The sequence below is a fragment of the Acanthisitta chloris genome, unplaced genomic scaffold, assembly GCF_000695815.1.
Source record: "Acanthisitta chloris isolate BGI_N310 unplaced genomic scaffold, ASM69581v1 scaffold5058, whole genome shotgun sequence".
Lineage (NCBI taxonomy): Eukaryota > Metazoa > Chordata > Aves > Passeriformes > Acanthisittidae > Acanthisitta > Acanthisitta chloris.
In genome coordinates this window covers 25779-40095 of record NW_008685269.1, presented here as the reverse complement: position 1 = coordinate 40095, position 14317 = coordinate 25779, and the positions used below count along the sequence as shown (strand labels likewise).

Genomic DNA, 14317 nt, shown 5'->3' with positions numbered 1-14317 from the left:
GAAAGAGGAAAGAGCTGTTTCCCTGAGACAGTCTGTTGCTTTGGGCCAGACTTTTCACTGGAAGAGGCTGGAAAATAGCTGTGTACTCACAAATGAGGGGTAAGCATGACAGGGAGCTCCCAGCCAGCGTTGGCATTTTTGGTTCAGTTTGATAAAGACACACTTAGCACTTCCCCTAAAGAAATCTAAGTTAAGTAAGGTTCTTTCTTTTCTTTAAACCAGACCTCCTTTAAGGTATTTTTAAAGATAAAATCTGAAATGGAAATGTAATTCATGTTGTTGTCCCAAACACAATTTTGACATGTGGCTGTCAAAATTAACTCTACTTTTGTTTCGGTTTATTCTTTTTTTTTTTTTCTGGGCTATTTTATTTCATGTGCCATTCATATTTTCAGTGGAACTGTTGTGCTTTATTACTTGGCATAGATTTAAAAAATTTATTTTGTATATTCAGCCATTAAAAACAAGCTAATTCAAGAAAGATGACAAACAACTTGTTAGAAACAAGTGGTGTAAACCCGACGATTAATAATTCGTGTTCCACACTTAAAAATCAATCTCATGCTTTTTCTCCCCCCCCCTTGCTTTTCTATTTCTTCCTTCAAAAGTGGTTGAAGCGAAGACAATTTTCATATCAGAATGTGGCACTGTAGCAACAATTCATCCTGTGTCTGGATTTCTTTCTGTTGTAACCACTGGTTGGCATGGTGTGTCATTAAAATTCAGAGAGTGTTGTGTAGAAATTGCTGCAGAAACGCAGTATGAACACGGATATAAATAGCAGATGAGAGCTGCTGGGGTTGGGGTTTTTTTTTCTCTCCAGTTCTCTAAAGTGCAGGCTTCATTTAAAGATAAAATAATCAGTTTAAACACATAAGGGAGGGTTATATAGATTTCCTAATTAATGCATCTTGGAAAATAAACAAAAGCAAAATGCTTGTCATTTGGTACTAATGTGGTGGAATAGTGTGGCAGCAGGATCCCTGCTTTTCACTCGGCCTCTCGGAGAGATTCGGCTTCACTTCAGCTGTAAAAATGTGCAAATTACATTACTACTACATGACTGACTTTTGTAATTACATTAAGCGATTGAGATAAATCCCAGTGCTGGGTTCCCAAAAGAATGCTTGCAGCTGTGTGAGCTTCGCATCTGATCCTAGGGTTTGTCGGACCCAGCAATGCCTGCTTGCTCTTTTTTTTTTCTTTTTTTTTTTTTTCAGAGGAGGCTGTTTGGTTAAGAGGTCATGTTGGGCACAAGATGGAAGAATAAAGCAAGATTGCTTTCTAGGGTGTACCACCCAGAAATGTGTTTTGTGGCAAAGGTTAGCAGGCCATGAGGATTTGCACAGAAAGGCAGGTGCAGTATTGTTGGCGTGGCACACTTGTGAGCTTCACATGGGCAGAATGCACATGTAGTACACAGGCCCCACGCTGAGACATTGCAATCTGTGTGTCTGCTTGTTTGCCACAGAAAACAAATTGTTTTGCAGTCTTAAAAGTGAATATTGTGCGTGTTTCCCTCCCCAAAAGCCAAACGAGGTGTCGGTGGTGACAGAAGATTGCACATCTTTTAGAGAGCAGTTAATTGGTTTGCCTGGCAATAGGATGGGAAGGAAGAATATATATATTTCCTAAATTTTGTAGTTGAATTTATCATTGGGAAGGTCAAGCAGAGGAATGAGATTTTGCTAGTAAACTCAGCTGCCCAGATTAGCCAGTAAGTGACAGTTACTTAGTTTCTATTTTAATGGATATAACCAATATATAAAAATATATATCATTTTACAGTGCAAGTAATAGTGGTTGACTTGTATGGAAAAACCAAGTGTAATAAATAGCCTTTCACATGCATTAATCTGTGGATATTAGCAGCTGAGATAGGATTGCACTGAGAAAAGAATAATATTCTTTCCTAAGCGATTTTTGCTACGTGTAATTTGGAACTTGGAGTCATATAAGACCATTCTGTCTACTTAAAATTAACCCACAATGTAAAGTGGGTTTTTTTTCTTTGCTCATAGAGTAAAGCAGAATATATTGATTCTCCATATCTGAAATACACTTCAGCAAAAAGATATTTCTGTTATTGGTCATAAATTGTCTTTCAAATTTGCTTTCTTGTTAGGGACTGCAGTTAATTACATACCTTGCAAAGAAATGAAAACTGAATAATTGGAAAAAGATTTTACAGGTATTCTGTAATTTTTATCCATGGATTCTTCCCTTTCCTGTCCATTATTTACTTGTGAGGTATAGCACAAGTCATCTGAGCCTCGAGGATCAAAACTGGTGCTTGAATGTGTTGCTTTTTCACACTGTGCTGAAGTCTTTTTGTGTTTATAACACTGGCAGAATCAGAGAAAGAAAATTGTGGTTCACAATCTTTAATCTAGTAGAATTGTAACACTGCAGGAGAAATTGGGCTTTGAAAATGTAAAGCTAGTGACCATTTCAGAAGATAACTGTGCTGTTTGTCTTAGAGGTAAGAGAGAGATTCTCATTGTTGCACAGTGTTGGAAAAACAAATCTGAACTTTTTTAATGAAAAGGAATGCCAGACAATTTAGTAGCATTTCATAATGCAGCATGATGAGAACTTAGTAAAAGAAACTCAGTCTATTAACCTTGCTTTTGCTGTGAAGACCTTCAGCTGAAGTACCAGAGTGGTACCCAATAGAAAAGGCTTGACCTTGGAATAAAAGTGTGTATTCCTGGAACCCTCATTTGTAATTAAAAAATATAAAATTTGCATTAAAAAAATGAGCAAAAATGCTTACTCTGAAAAGCAAAAGAAAAATTTGATGTAATTTATCCTCTTGCTTTGCATACCATCTGCACCCCCAGGCACAGCTCATTTTCAGCGAGGGCAGCACAGAAGTCCATGTGCACTGCATAGGTTTGAAATGCTGGCAAAGAAAATGGGTAGGGAACCCACAATAAATCTTCTGAATGTCTTTTTGCAAGTGGATGTGTCAGCACTGAGTGTGTTTGTACACCTGGCCCAGTTCTGGAGTGAATCATTTTCTCTGTTGTCGCTGGGCTGAGGAATCTCAGTCACGTACCCACGAGGCTGGTGCTGTGCAGCTGGGGGACAAAAGTGTCTCTGCCTCCAGAGAGCTCATGAGACTAGACTACAGGTGAGCAGGAGGAGGTAAAAGAAAAGAGTGGTAGGAAAGGAGCTTTGCAGGCAAGAGCTGTAGCAGAGGAGCCGTGTCCGACTGCTGTCCTCTTCCCCGTGGATCTGGGGGGAAGGGGGTTTGCTAGCACAGGAGAGAACAGGGTGATGTTGAGAAGCTTTGCCAACATGAAAACTGTGTCTATACACAAATGCAGCTGTCTGAGAGCTGAAGGAGTGAGTGCTGGAGGTGGATGTCCTGGTGGGACCAGAGGCAGGCACTGAGAGGTGGTCAGTAGGGTGTGATGAGCTGGATGGAGAGATGGGCAATGGGTCTTGGCAGAGGGCTCAAGTAGAGTGTCTCTGCAGCCAGGTACACTTTGTCAGGGGAAAAGGAGGTTTTAGTGATCAAGTTTTTGTTGTATGACTGGATTAGAAAGGCCACCTCTGCAGCAGAGCAGCAGGAAGTTGACAGAGGGATGCAGTCTGAGTGTGTGAGCCCCAGGCACAGTTGGGTACTCTGTTCCCACTGTAGAGGGACAGACCTGCCTGGAACTGATGTCCACACTGCCTGAGAAGGGCAGAGAGGTTGAGGATCACCTTGTTGATTCTCTAGAAGATGTAATAGTGAACTATAGACAGAAATTGGTCCAGGAATTTAATTACTTTTGTGCTTGTCACCTACCTTGCTCTCATTAATGTTAACAGGTAGTACTGTGAGTAGATGGATGGCTTGGACTACTTCTTTTCTCCTGTTTCACCAGGAGCTGAAGGTCCTTGTGGGCAGCAGCAGATAACAGCCATTTTGCTGGGATCCTGCTGAGATCCTTGTTGTGTCTATACTGGCTTACAAGTCACTTTTCATATCCCAAACACGCCTGGTAAAACACTACAGGATTGCAGGACTGAGCTGGCAAGGGTCTGTGAAACAGTTGTGCAGTGCAAATTCACTTTAAAAAATTACAGATTAGCCTTTTGATTAATAACATGCTTGTAGCCTTGGGTTAATCTTGCAGAAGGACCCTCCAGCCCCAATCTGTAGAAGTATTAGCTATCTCCATCATTACCAGCATGTCCTATTAAGACTGACCAACTCTTCACATGTCAGCTAAACATTCAGCTTCAGGCCTGTGTGTCATTTATCACAGAGATGGAGACACTGAGCAGAGCTAAATTAAAAACTGCTGTCCCTCCTCTGGCTCTGTGTATGTCCTTAAAAATGTCTGTGTGGAGCAAGCAAGGCAGCAGATGATGTTTTGCAATGCCATTTTCTGTCAAGACTTTTTCACAGATACCAGAAAACCTAGTAAAATATCACGTGGATTGTGCTTGTGAAATTATCAAAAAAGGCAATAATTCAGACTTTCTGAATGAAAGGAGGTTCCTAGGCTTTGCTAACAACATACAGGCCTTTCCCCAATTTCCTACTACTTCTCCTTATCCCTATACTAATTATCCAGCTTTATGGCAGTGAGATCTCCACGTTCTCATATATTATGTTTTATAATTGCACATCCATCCAGCTCTTATTGCAAAGCTGGATGCTTTGGCTTTGTTTTCCCTCCCTGAAATAATTTGGATGTAAGGTTCAGCAAATGGAACCTTGCTACTTGTGTGAAGCTGCCATTTAGCCATGAAGTGAAATGCTTTTATTGAGTTTGCCCTGCAGATATGGTCCTCTGTGGCAGTGCTGTCCATATTTGGTGGCTGTGCAAGGAGAGCCAGGTGGTGCTGCAAAGCATAGCACAGTGAAGCGTGGACAGATCTAGGTTTGACATTTGTCATCCTGTACTGCTAAAGGGAAGAGAAAAATCTGCTTTTCCATATGCTTATGCTTTAATTTTTGCCTGCAGTTTTGTCCAGATGGCCTTGTGAACATTGTTTACTTTAAGATGCTGTCCCAGATGTTTTTGAATGCCGATGGATAAATGCAACAACTGTGGTATACTAATACACAAATTATTTACACAATTTTGGCTTTTTCCCCCTGCCTTTTTTTTTTTTTTAAATCTTTTTAACCATCTCTTCTCCCCAGCACTCCTCTGTATGGCTCACTTCTCTGGGGGGAAAACATCTCCACTAATATTACTGAAGCTTTGAGAGCCAGCAGTGCCCTCACGTTGCAGACACTTCCAGTTCCCATTGTCCTGCTGTGGTTGTTCTGGAGCTCAGTGTGGGTGGACAAGCCTCAGACACTGTAGCTTGCCCCTTTTAAGCATTCCAGCTAAAAGGTGTTGCTGCAGGTAGCCCAGAAGACAGTGACTGTTTCAGAACATGAGCACCTCGTTTGTAGTTCGTTGCCTTCAATAACACTTTGTCTGCTTTGTCAAGGAGAACTTGGTCTTTCCCTTTGCCCTTGTGCTCTCTTAATTTTCCACCTGAGTGGAGAGTGTTTGAAAGCTGTGTAAGCAGTATTAACAAGAACATTTAAAAATGGTTTTAAACAGCAAAGCACCTCTAACTGCGTCCGGACAAACTGGGACAGAGTTTGGGAGAACAGCTATGCCTTGATGGCACTGCAGGGTGCAGGCAGAGTGCCTCAGAAGCTTGTTGCCAGACACAATAGATATTTTAATGACTTCTTTGCTATTTAATTATATTTTTTCCCCTCTTCTAAGCAAGAAGCTACCTAAGGAGTGTACAGAAAAGAACCTTTTGGCATGAGAATTTCATTAACGTAAATAGGTCTGTTAGTTATTTCTCGAGAACACTTTAATGAGACTTCAATGTGAAACTCATTAGGACAAATATATGAATTCATATGTCAAGACAGAGGTTGCAGCATCACAGTTCTTGGCATCTATTAAGTCCATAACTCGTTTACATTGACGTGCATTGTTAATCAATATTTAAGACACTGCAGATGTCAGTAATGTTCATATTTAGTCCTGCAACCATGACAATATGAAAGTTGCTAGTAGAATTCAAGGCTAAATATTGTTAGCTCAAGTCTTTTCATTACCTCTAGGCTACAAGTTAATGACTGTCTAACTTTGCTGCCCCTCATCTATTTAAATAATAAGGGAGATAGGGAAATACGTGGATGTTATGCTGGTAGCATGGTTTTATCAAATCTTTCTCATCTGAAATTAAAACACTAGCACTGGATGTATGTGGGTTGTGGTAGCACTTCCTTGGGCTGTGACAAAGGGAGGTGGGTTGAGGAGCAAATGTAGCATTTAGGTAAACTCCTAATGACTCTGATTTGGGTGTTGACAAGGCAGATTGAATGGAGCATAAAGACTTGCAGCATTCAGGTGGTAACTTTTGCTTACCTCTCTTCAAATGCACCAAAAAGCAACCTCTGTGTGGTGTTTCTGATGTGTCTAATGAATATACCTCTCAACTGCCTATTGGTAATAAGCTAACAGAGCTCAGCTCACTTTATTTATTGCTTAATTAGAGAGGTTACATTCTTGTGGGACAGTATGATGATCATGGAAGGTTTTGTTCAATGTATGTATTTGTTGGAGGGATTTTCTCCCCCTCCAGGGGTTTGACTACCATCAAGGCATCTTTCCCCATATGGTAAAGATGCTAAAGATAGTCCATGGAAGGACTGAATTGATTAAACCACACAATGGTATAGTAATATTAATCTATAGTTTAATTACAGGTTCGTCAAAAATCATACGACTTCGTGAAGAAAACAATGAAACAAGTGAAATCCTGAAAGGAAAAAGTTCTGGTAATGGTGCATCAGTTCCAGTTAAAGGAATAAATAATTTAGGAAATACCTGCTTTTTTAATGCTGTCATGCAGGTAAGATGGAAATATATCTCTTTTTCTCAATAGATTTCAGAACTAGTTAATCTGTATAACCTGTGAGCTTCAGAAAAGGCTCTGAGTGTTACCAGCCTTCCTTCTGCTTCCTGAAGGTCCTTTTCAAATTCTTTTTTTACTCCTTTCTATCCCAGGAATATTTCCTGCTATAAAAAAAAAAAGAATTCCTGGATCAGTAGCATTTATGCACAGTAATGAGACAAGTGGAAATGTCAAGTATTTTACACACTGCGTTTGTGTGTGGGTTGTACTCCAGCATATGGTTTTATTTGCAGCTCAGCATTAGGCTGCCATGAGTAATGCAGGGTATGTACCATGCTGGTGGGATGGATGAGTAGTGGTACTCCTTGAGTAATGTCAGTGTCTTCACACTGCATTGTGATGATGTGAAGCCCCTACAATGGGAGCAATTGTAACAGTACTTTTATTGATTACATTTTTTTTCCTGGCCAGAATAAGAGGAATGAGCTATACTAATGCAGTTTTATTGATGTCGAGTGTACAACTAATCTAACACCCTCAAAACAAGCAGCAGCCTTAGCAGGTTTTGTATTGGATCAACCTATTGCTTGTCAGCTGAGCAGAGACTCTGTATGTCTCCAGACAGGAGTGAACAAATGAGAGAAAACTTCAACAAAGATGTTCTGAACTGACATATTTTACCTTGTGTTTATGGGGTTGATTGTAAAACTCAGTAAATAAAGAGTAAATTTGTAGGGAGTAGAATTGCTGCAAATCATAGAAACCTAAGTGATCAGCAGTCAAAGTTAACGAAGAAAAAGACACAAAGCTGAGATATGTTGGGCTGGTTCCTCTCCTAAATTCAGAGAGGTAAGCAGCTTTTCAGTGTGCCAAAGCCTTGTGATTCAAGGGGCATGATGAGAGGCACTGCAGTGTTCAAAGGAGAAATCATAGGATCATGGAACCATCAAGGTTGGAGGAGACCTCTAAGATCATCGAGTCCAGCCATTAACCTGTCACTGCTGGAACCCCTAAACCCTAAACCAGATCCTCCAGTGTCAGATCCAGATGCCTCTTCAACAGTTCCAGTGCCTCCACCACCTCCCTGGGCAATCTATTCCATGCCTGACCACCCTAATAGGGAAAACATTTCTTCCAACATCTTACCTGAGTCTGCCCTGTCTCAGCTTATGACCATTCCCTCTAGTCCTCAAATGATTTATGATATACTAATGTCCTCATAATGAACAAAAGAATAATTAATGAATCTTGTTGTTCAACAAAAATAACAAAGTTATTACTCGGAAACTTTTGAATTACAGAGAAAGAAATAGATACAACTTTAGAAACAGTCTGAGATCAGTGATTTTTCTAGTGCTTTTTCTAGTGGTCTGATCTAAACCTCAGTTATATATTACAAAATACATCTGTTTTTGTCTATCTCTGAAGCTAGAATTTGTACCTAAAGAAAACAGTGTAATTGAAAGATTGGTGTGTTTCTTGTGGCTTTGTTTTGGTTTTTTTTTTCTTTAAGAACCTGGCACAGACTCACGTACTGAACGAACTGATGTATGAGATTAAGGAGAAAGGAACCAAGTTAAAAATCTGCCATAATTCAGACTCTCCGTTGGTGAGTATGCAGTGAGAAACACAAGTCTGGGGCAATGTGGGAAGAAGCTGGAGAACAGGAAATCACACCTCTGGAAAAGGCACATTTTTACCCTCCCATTTCTTTTGCCTTATAATTTTTTAGCTGTTTTATGTTATCTGTGAACTCACTCCTTTTACAAAAACAATTAATCAGCCCCGGAGGATGAGGAGGAATAATTACTTCCTTTCACATTTTGTGACATTGGAGTATCAAATAATGCCTGACCCTAAGAAAGAGTGACTGGCTTCTTTTGGTTTGCCATTTAATTTCTGCAGTAGGAATGTATGATACATGAAATGGTCTATTCAGCTCTAGAAAGTGTTCATGAAATATTTTACTCCAGTCTATCTCAGGCCTTCATTGATAAGGCTTGTAAACTTTATTACATGCTTCACAGGCCAGAGGATTAAATTGAGAGAAGCAAAATTTCAGTGAGGACCAAGTTTCTTGTCCTCAAGGTCATTGCAGGCATATGGGAAAGAAACTCCTGTGCCTATTATCTGAAGAATATTCTGCTGTTCTTGTCATGTCTTAGAGACCTGGGTTTTCATAACATGTTGTTGGCAATAAAGATGACACCCCTTTCCCTCTGCTAGCTAAAGCAAGCAATTTACAGAGGAGTTTTTATTCTTTTTCCCCTTCTTTCTGCTGTTTGCTGGGAGCTTTCTGGTGGCAGTGAGGGTAGAGGGGTGGTACTCTGTTTCAGATACCTCTGAAATGATGAAGATTTCTCTATGTTGCTCTAGGTGATGTTCATAGCTCCTCCAGGCAGGAACAGCATGAAATGCACTGCCTTGCAGTCTTTATTTCCTCCAGTGGCAGTTCTGAGCAGCAACATGTTTCACTAAGTTCTCCTGAGCCACAGTGGAGATTTGGAGCTTGTTTGTGCCCAAAGGCTTAGAAAGCCAGTGGGACATTGGCTTATGCTTGATGTGAAACTTATTGCACAGCCATAAGGTTGAGAGATGTATATTTTGTTTAAGGGCAATGCTTACAATGTATATCAGGTCTTTGAAGCAAGAACTGTGTTTTCTGGTCTTTGTATGTCACCAAGGAGTTAGAGGATTGCAGTAGTCTAATAGTAATGTAGAAACTCCTACAGCTTCCTGCTTGGTAAGGGGCATTTTTCCACCTTCTGGTAGCATATTTAAAGCAAATAGTTTATATTTGTGTGTATTCATAGAGCTTATGTTTTCACAGAATCATCAAGGTTGGAGGAGACCTCTAAGATTATCAAGTCCAACCATTAACCTGTCACTCTGCTGGAACCCCTAAACCATATCCTCCAGTGTCAGATCCAGATGCCTCTTAAACACTGTCAGGGATGGTGACTGCACCACCTCCCTTTGCAGCCTATTTGCAGCATGAACACCATCCCTTTCGTGTGGATCTGCTTTCTGGACCAGGCACCCTCTCTAATTGTTTGTCCAGCAGTTGTAGCCTGTTTTTCTAAGAGTCAGGCCACTAGTAGGGAGCACTGTAGTCAGGTATGAACCTTGGAGCACATTAGGGAGAGCTGGTGGTCTGTGGCATGTAGGCAGTGCAGAAGTGTCTCCTGCTTTAAAACTGGCTTGGGTGGCTGCTGGCCAGATCTTTCCAGACCCAGAGCCTGCTGGCTGGGGTGGATCTCACACCTAGAGGGGTTGTGCATGATGCACCCTGTGCCCTGCTGGGGACCTGTGGGATCTGCCATCAGCTCCTGCTGTGAACCACTGCTGGTGCCTTCATGGCACCTGGTTCCTAGAGGCACAGGGTGTGTTTCTGTGGCTGCCCAAAATTCAGTGTGCAGCTCACAGCTCAGAGAAGCTGATCATCCCTTTCTTAAGGCTGAGTAACAGAGGGTCACTGAGCACCATCTTATGCTGGCCCAGACGTGGTCCTCTGGATTGTCTCTCCTTCAGTGCATGTGGGTGTAAGAGTAAAGCAGGTGATCCAGGACGTAGTCTGTTCCTGTGAGAATCAAACCTGCTCATTGACATGTCTGTTTCCAAAACTATTGGTCACCACTAATTTGCTCAACAAGAATTGTTTGGCTTTGCAATGATTGTTGCTTAACAATAAACTTTCTCTTCAGCTATTTAAGTCATGTAGGTGACATGAACATGTCTAAAAAAGCACCCGAAAACACTCTAAGATGGAAAGTTACATTGTTCTTTATCATGAATGTAGTCACTTGAAAGAAATCTTCTGTCAGTAATTTTGAAATCTGATGTGCAATTTACCCTTGTTTTGAAGGATCCTTTGGTGGTAAACCTTTCCAGTCCAGGACCTTTGACTTCAGCGATGTTCCTGTTCCTTCACAGCATGAGGGAGGCTGGAAAAGGTCCTCTTTCTCCCAAAGTCTTGTTCAGCCAGCTTTGTCAAAAGTATGTATTGTCAGTCTCTTTTACTTATGTATTTACTTATAATTTTTGATGATGTGTTTCTAAGTGTGCAATGTCTGTTGTCCTTCCTAAGGTGCCATTAGATTTTTTTAAGCTGGGAGTGCAGAAAATGTCTTCTTCATGTTTTAAAGTTGCAGGACTCCTTATTGCACTCTAAGGTTGTATCTGCTCTTCATGTAATGTATGGCTTAGTTCATAACCACTAATGTTCAATAGGCTTTGAACTGAGTGTGAGGGGGCAGGAAAGGGCATGGTAAAACTGAAGGAAATAGATATACCTTCCAGGTTTTGTTGTGTGTTGGCATATTAGCATAAAGCTGTGCTAATACTGCGAAGTGCAACTAGATATTTTGTAAAAAATAGAGAAAGATTTTAAATGGGAAACCTCTGCTATGATGTCTAACCTTGGCATCCATTCAAAACTAAAAAGGGTCTAACAAGTAAGGACTTGAAGCAGCACTGAAATGGCATATGGCTCCAGATTGCAAAGAGCTTACAAGCCCTAAAGAAACTCCTGTTTCTTGGTGTGGAAAATGTTTACAGTGGTGCTTTGTAGGTGCCTTCAATTATGATGCAAACAATCTGGCTTTATGAAACACCTGTAGAAGAGCTATTTAAAAGTTGATACAAATATTTCAATGCTGGCTTACAAGTAAAAGAAGTTGTAGAAGCAGAGTGACTGGAGGATGACCTAGCTGAATCTCACATTAAAAAGAGAATAATAATGCATGTTAATTTATTTGCTACAGTATTATTGTATGGAATTTTCAGCATTCTACAGCAAGAGAGTTGGGAGCAAAGTTGTATCCTCCTACCCTGGTGTTCCAGGGCAGCCTTACTGTGCAAGCCTGGGTTTAAAATATGGTATAAAGAAACAAAAACTTTTAGACTAGAGCAGGGATAATTTATTTCTGTAAACTCAACTTCAGAAACTTAATATTATATTTTCCTATTGTACTTGACTTCCTTTTGATTCCTTGTAGAGGGCCTACTAGGGAGCCAGAGAGGGACTCTGTTAGGAGCTGCAGTGATAGGACAAGGGGTAATGGGTTCAAACTGAAGGAGGGGAAGTCTAGGTTGGATGTGAGAAAAAATTCCTTGTGAAATAACCATGGTGCAGTGCACTTGGGATGGCATTGTCTTTTTAAAGTGCTAGCTGGTTTGTACCTGCTCTGTGTGTGTGTGTAGTCATCGAGTGGAAGCTACACAGTATACCAGTATTAAATCTCAGCTATCTAGTTGCTCTTTTATTAGGTTTTTTTGATGGTTAAGATGGGGATATACTTTAACTATCAGCTAAAACTGAAACATACTTTAATGTGGGCAGCAAACTAGCTGTTTAGACATGTATCTGCCAGCTTCTACCATCTCTTGCCTTCATTCCTACTTCTGACTTTTGTTATCCTTGCAGAACACAACTTAGATATAGATCCTTTACTAGCTCTACTGCCAATAACAAAAGTGTCAGCCACATCCTTTCAGCAAGAAGTGTTCAGGGGCAGCAAGGGGCTGCACAGGAGTTTTGTGATTGGTGGTGCCATAAGCAAGAAAGAAGAAAGGAGGAGATGCAGCAAGTGCAGCAATCTGCAGTGGTAGGAGAATGGAAAATTTTTGTCCTTGCAAACAGAATACATGTACTGTACATTAACTTCAGCAGTATGAATGCAGTGCTCTGTCCTGCCATTTTTACATAGCCTTTTCTCATCTATTAAAGTTGGTTTCTACTCTTCAGCAAAGCTGAAATGAAAGGGTGAGCATGGCCAGACTGTAGGATTCCCAGCTAGGAAGAATTCTGTGCTACTGCAGCATTCTCTGTTAAACTGCTTGTTTTAATCCTGCTAAGAAGTTGTGCTAATAAAGTAATCTTACAGGCATGCACTACTTGTGGGCGTCACATTGCTTCAGTGAAAACTGTTTTTACTCAACAAGTAGAGTTTAAACAACAAGTGTCCTAAAGAGATGACAGGGTGAATGTATAAAAGGAAGAAATACACTGAAACAAAACGTTTGTGTTTCAGAGAAATATGTCAGTTAACTACTGGGGAGAAGGGCATGGGGAATGACTTCTAGTACTAATGTGATAAACACAATCCAGCAAAACCAAAACAACAATGTATTATCACTTCTGAATTCAAAACACTGCACTACACTAGCTACTGAGAAAATTAACCCCATCCTGGCTAAAACCAGGACAATATATTTTGCATAAAATTTCACAGAATAATCAGAGTTGGAAGGGACCCTTGAGGATCATCTAGTCCAACTCTTCAGATGTTGCAGTATGTGAGTTTGAGCTGGGCATCCATACTCAAAAATTGAAAAGTGATGGATGGATGGATGGAAGGAAGGAAGGAAGGAAGGAAGGAAGGTTGGTTAGGTGTGGGCAGAGAGCCTGTAAAGAAAGGGAGAGCAGGTGCTGTCTTGTTCAGCTGCAGCTCTGGCATGTCACTGAGTGGGATCCCAAAACCTGCAAGTGGATACACTTTTGATGCTCTAAAGGGGTAAGAGAATTGGAACACAGTCCTTTCAACTGCAAACGGCTTCTTTAAGAGACTGGGGAGATCACAGCGTGAAGTTCATCCTCTTGTGTATGAAAGGGGATTTGTGGTGCTTTTAGAAATTAAATAACAAAAGCAAAAACCGATACTGAGTGTTAATTTTACCAAGTGGTGGGGTAGCCAGGTTGAAGAAGGGGAGAAGAAGAAAAGGAATGGATGAGTCTTTCTACAGCAACTGTTTAGCGTCTGGTACTAATTCATCCACTGTTAATTTTGTTAGTGTTGCAGCTGTCAGATGTTTTGTGAGGACAGATTGTGAGCATAGCTACAGGGCCCTTCTGTTGGTTTTCCACTATGCTGAATATCAGGACTGCAGACTTCTGACTTATCTGGAGACTTAGTGACTAATGCCACACTGATGTATCAAGAGGACATACATTTTATTCCTTTTATTTGTTATGATTGAATAATTTTATTGGTGGAAGAAAGCTTAGTTTTGTGTAGCAAGTAAATGTTGCAACATGTAAGAGATGAGTCTAGAAAGGAGTTACAGAATTTAGCTGCTTCAAACCTCCACCAAATAATTATTTATAGAGGTATTGTATTGCTACATTACCATGCAGGAAAAAATACTTCCCTAATGAAGGTTTTAGTGGTGGTCACAAAACCTACATAGGTCTTTCTTCCCCAGGAGTGTTCATCCTTCCTTCTCAGGTACAGAAGGTGGGACTGGCAGAATGGAGATCATGCATGGCTAGGACTGTTGATGTTAACAGAACTATAGGTTTGGAGGGAAACCTAAACAATGCTTGGAGCATTCCACATTCAGCACTTCTGAGGGGAAATGCTAAGGGAAACTGAGGTAATGTACAAGATACGAGAGGTGAAGGAAACAGGATTTTTCTCATGAATTAGGAGTCTTTTTG

At 40.6% G+C, this 14317-nt stretch overlaps 1 protein-coding gene across 1 annotated transcript in view; it reads left to right on the top strand.

Moving 5' to 3' along the window:
• Nucleotides 1-14317, top strand: part of USP45 (ubiquitin specific peptidase 45) — a 41394-nt gene that overhangs the window by 6496 nt on the left and 20581 nt on the right. The window contains exons 5-7 of the mRNA XM_009079671.1: nt 6731-6876; nt 8393-8488; nt 10745-10875. Of these exons, the coding sequence (XP_009077919.1) occupies nt 6731-6876; nt 8393-8488; nt 10745-10875 (373 nt within the window). The remainder of the gene's footprint in view (nt 1-6730; nt 6877-8392; nt 8489-10744; nt 10876-14317) is intronic.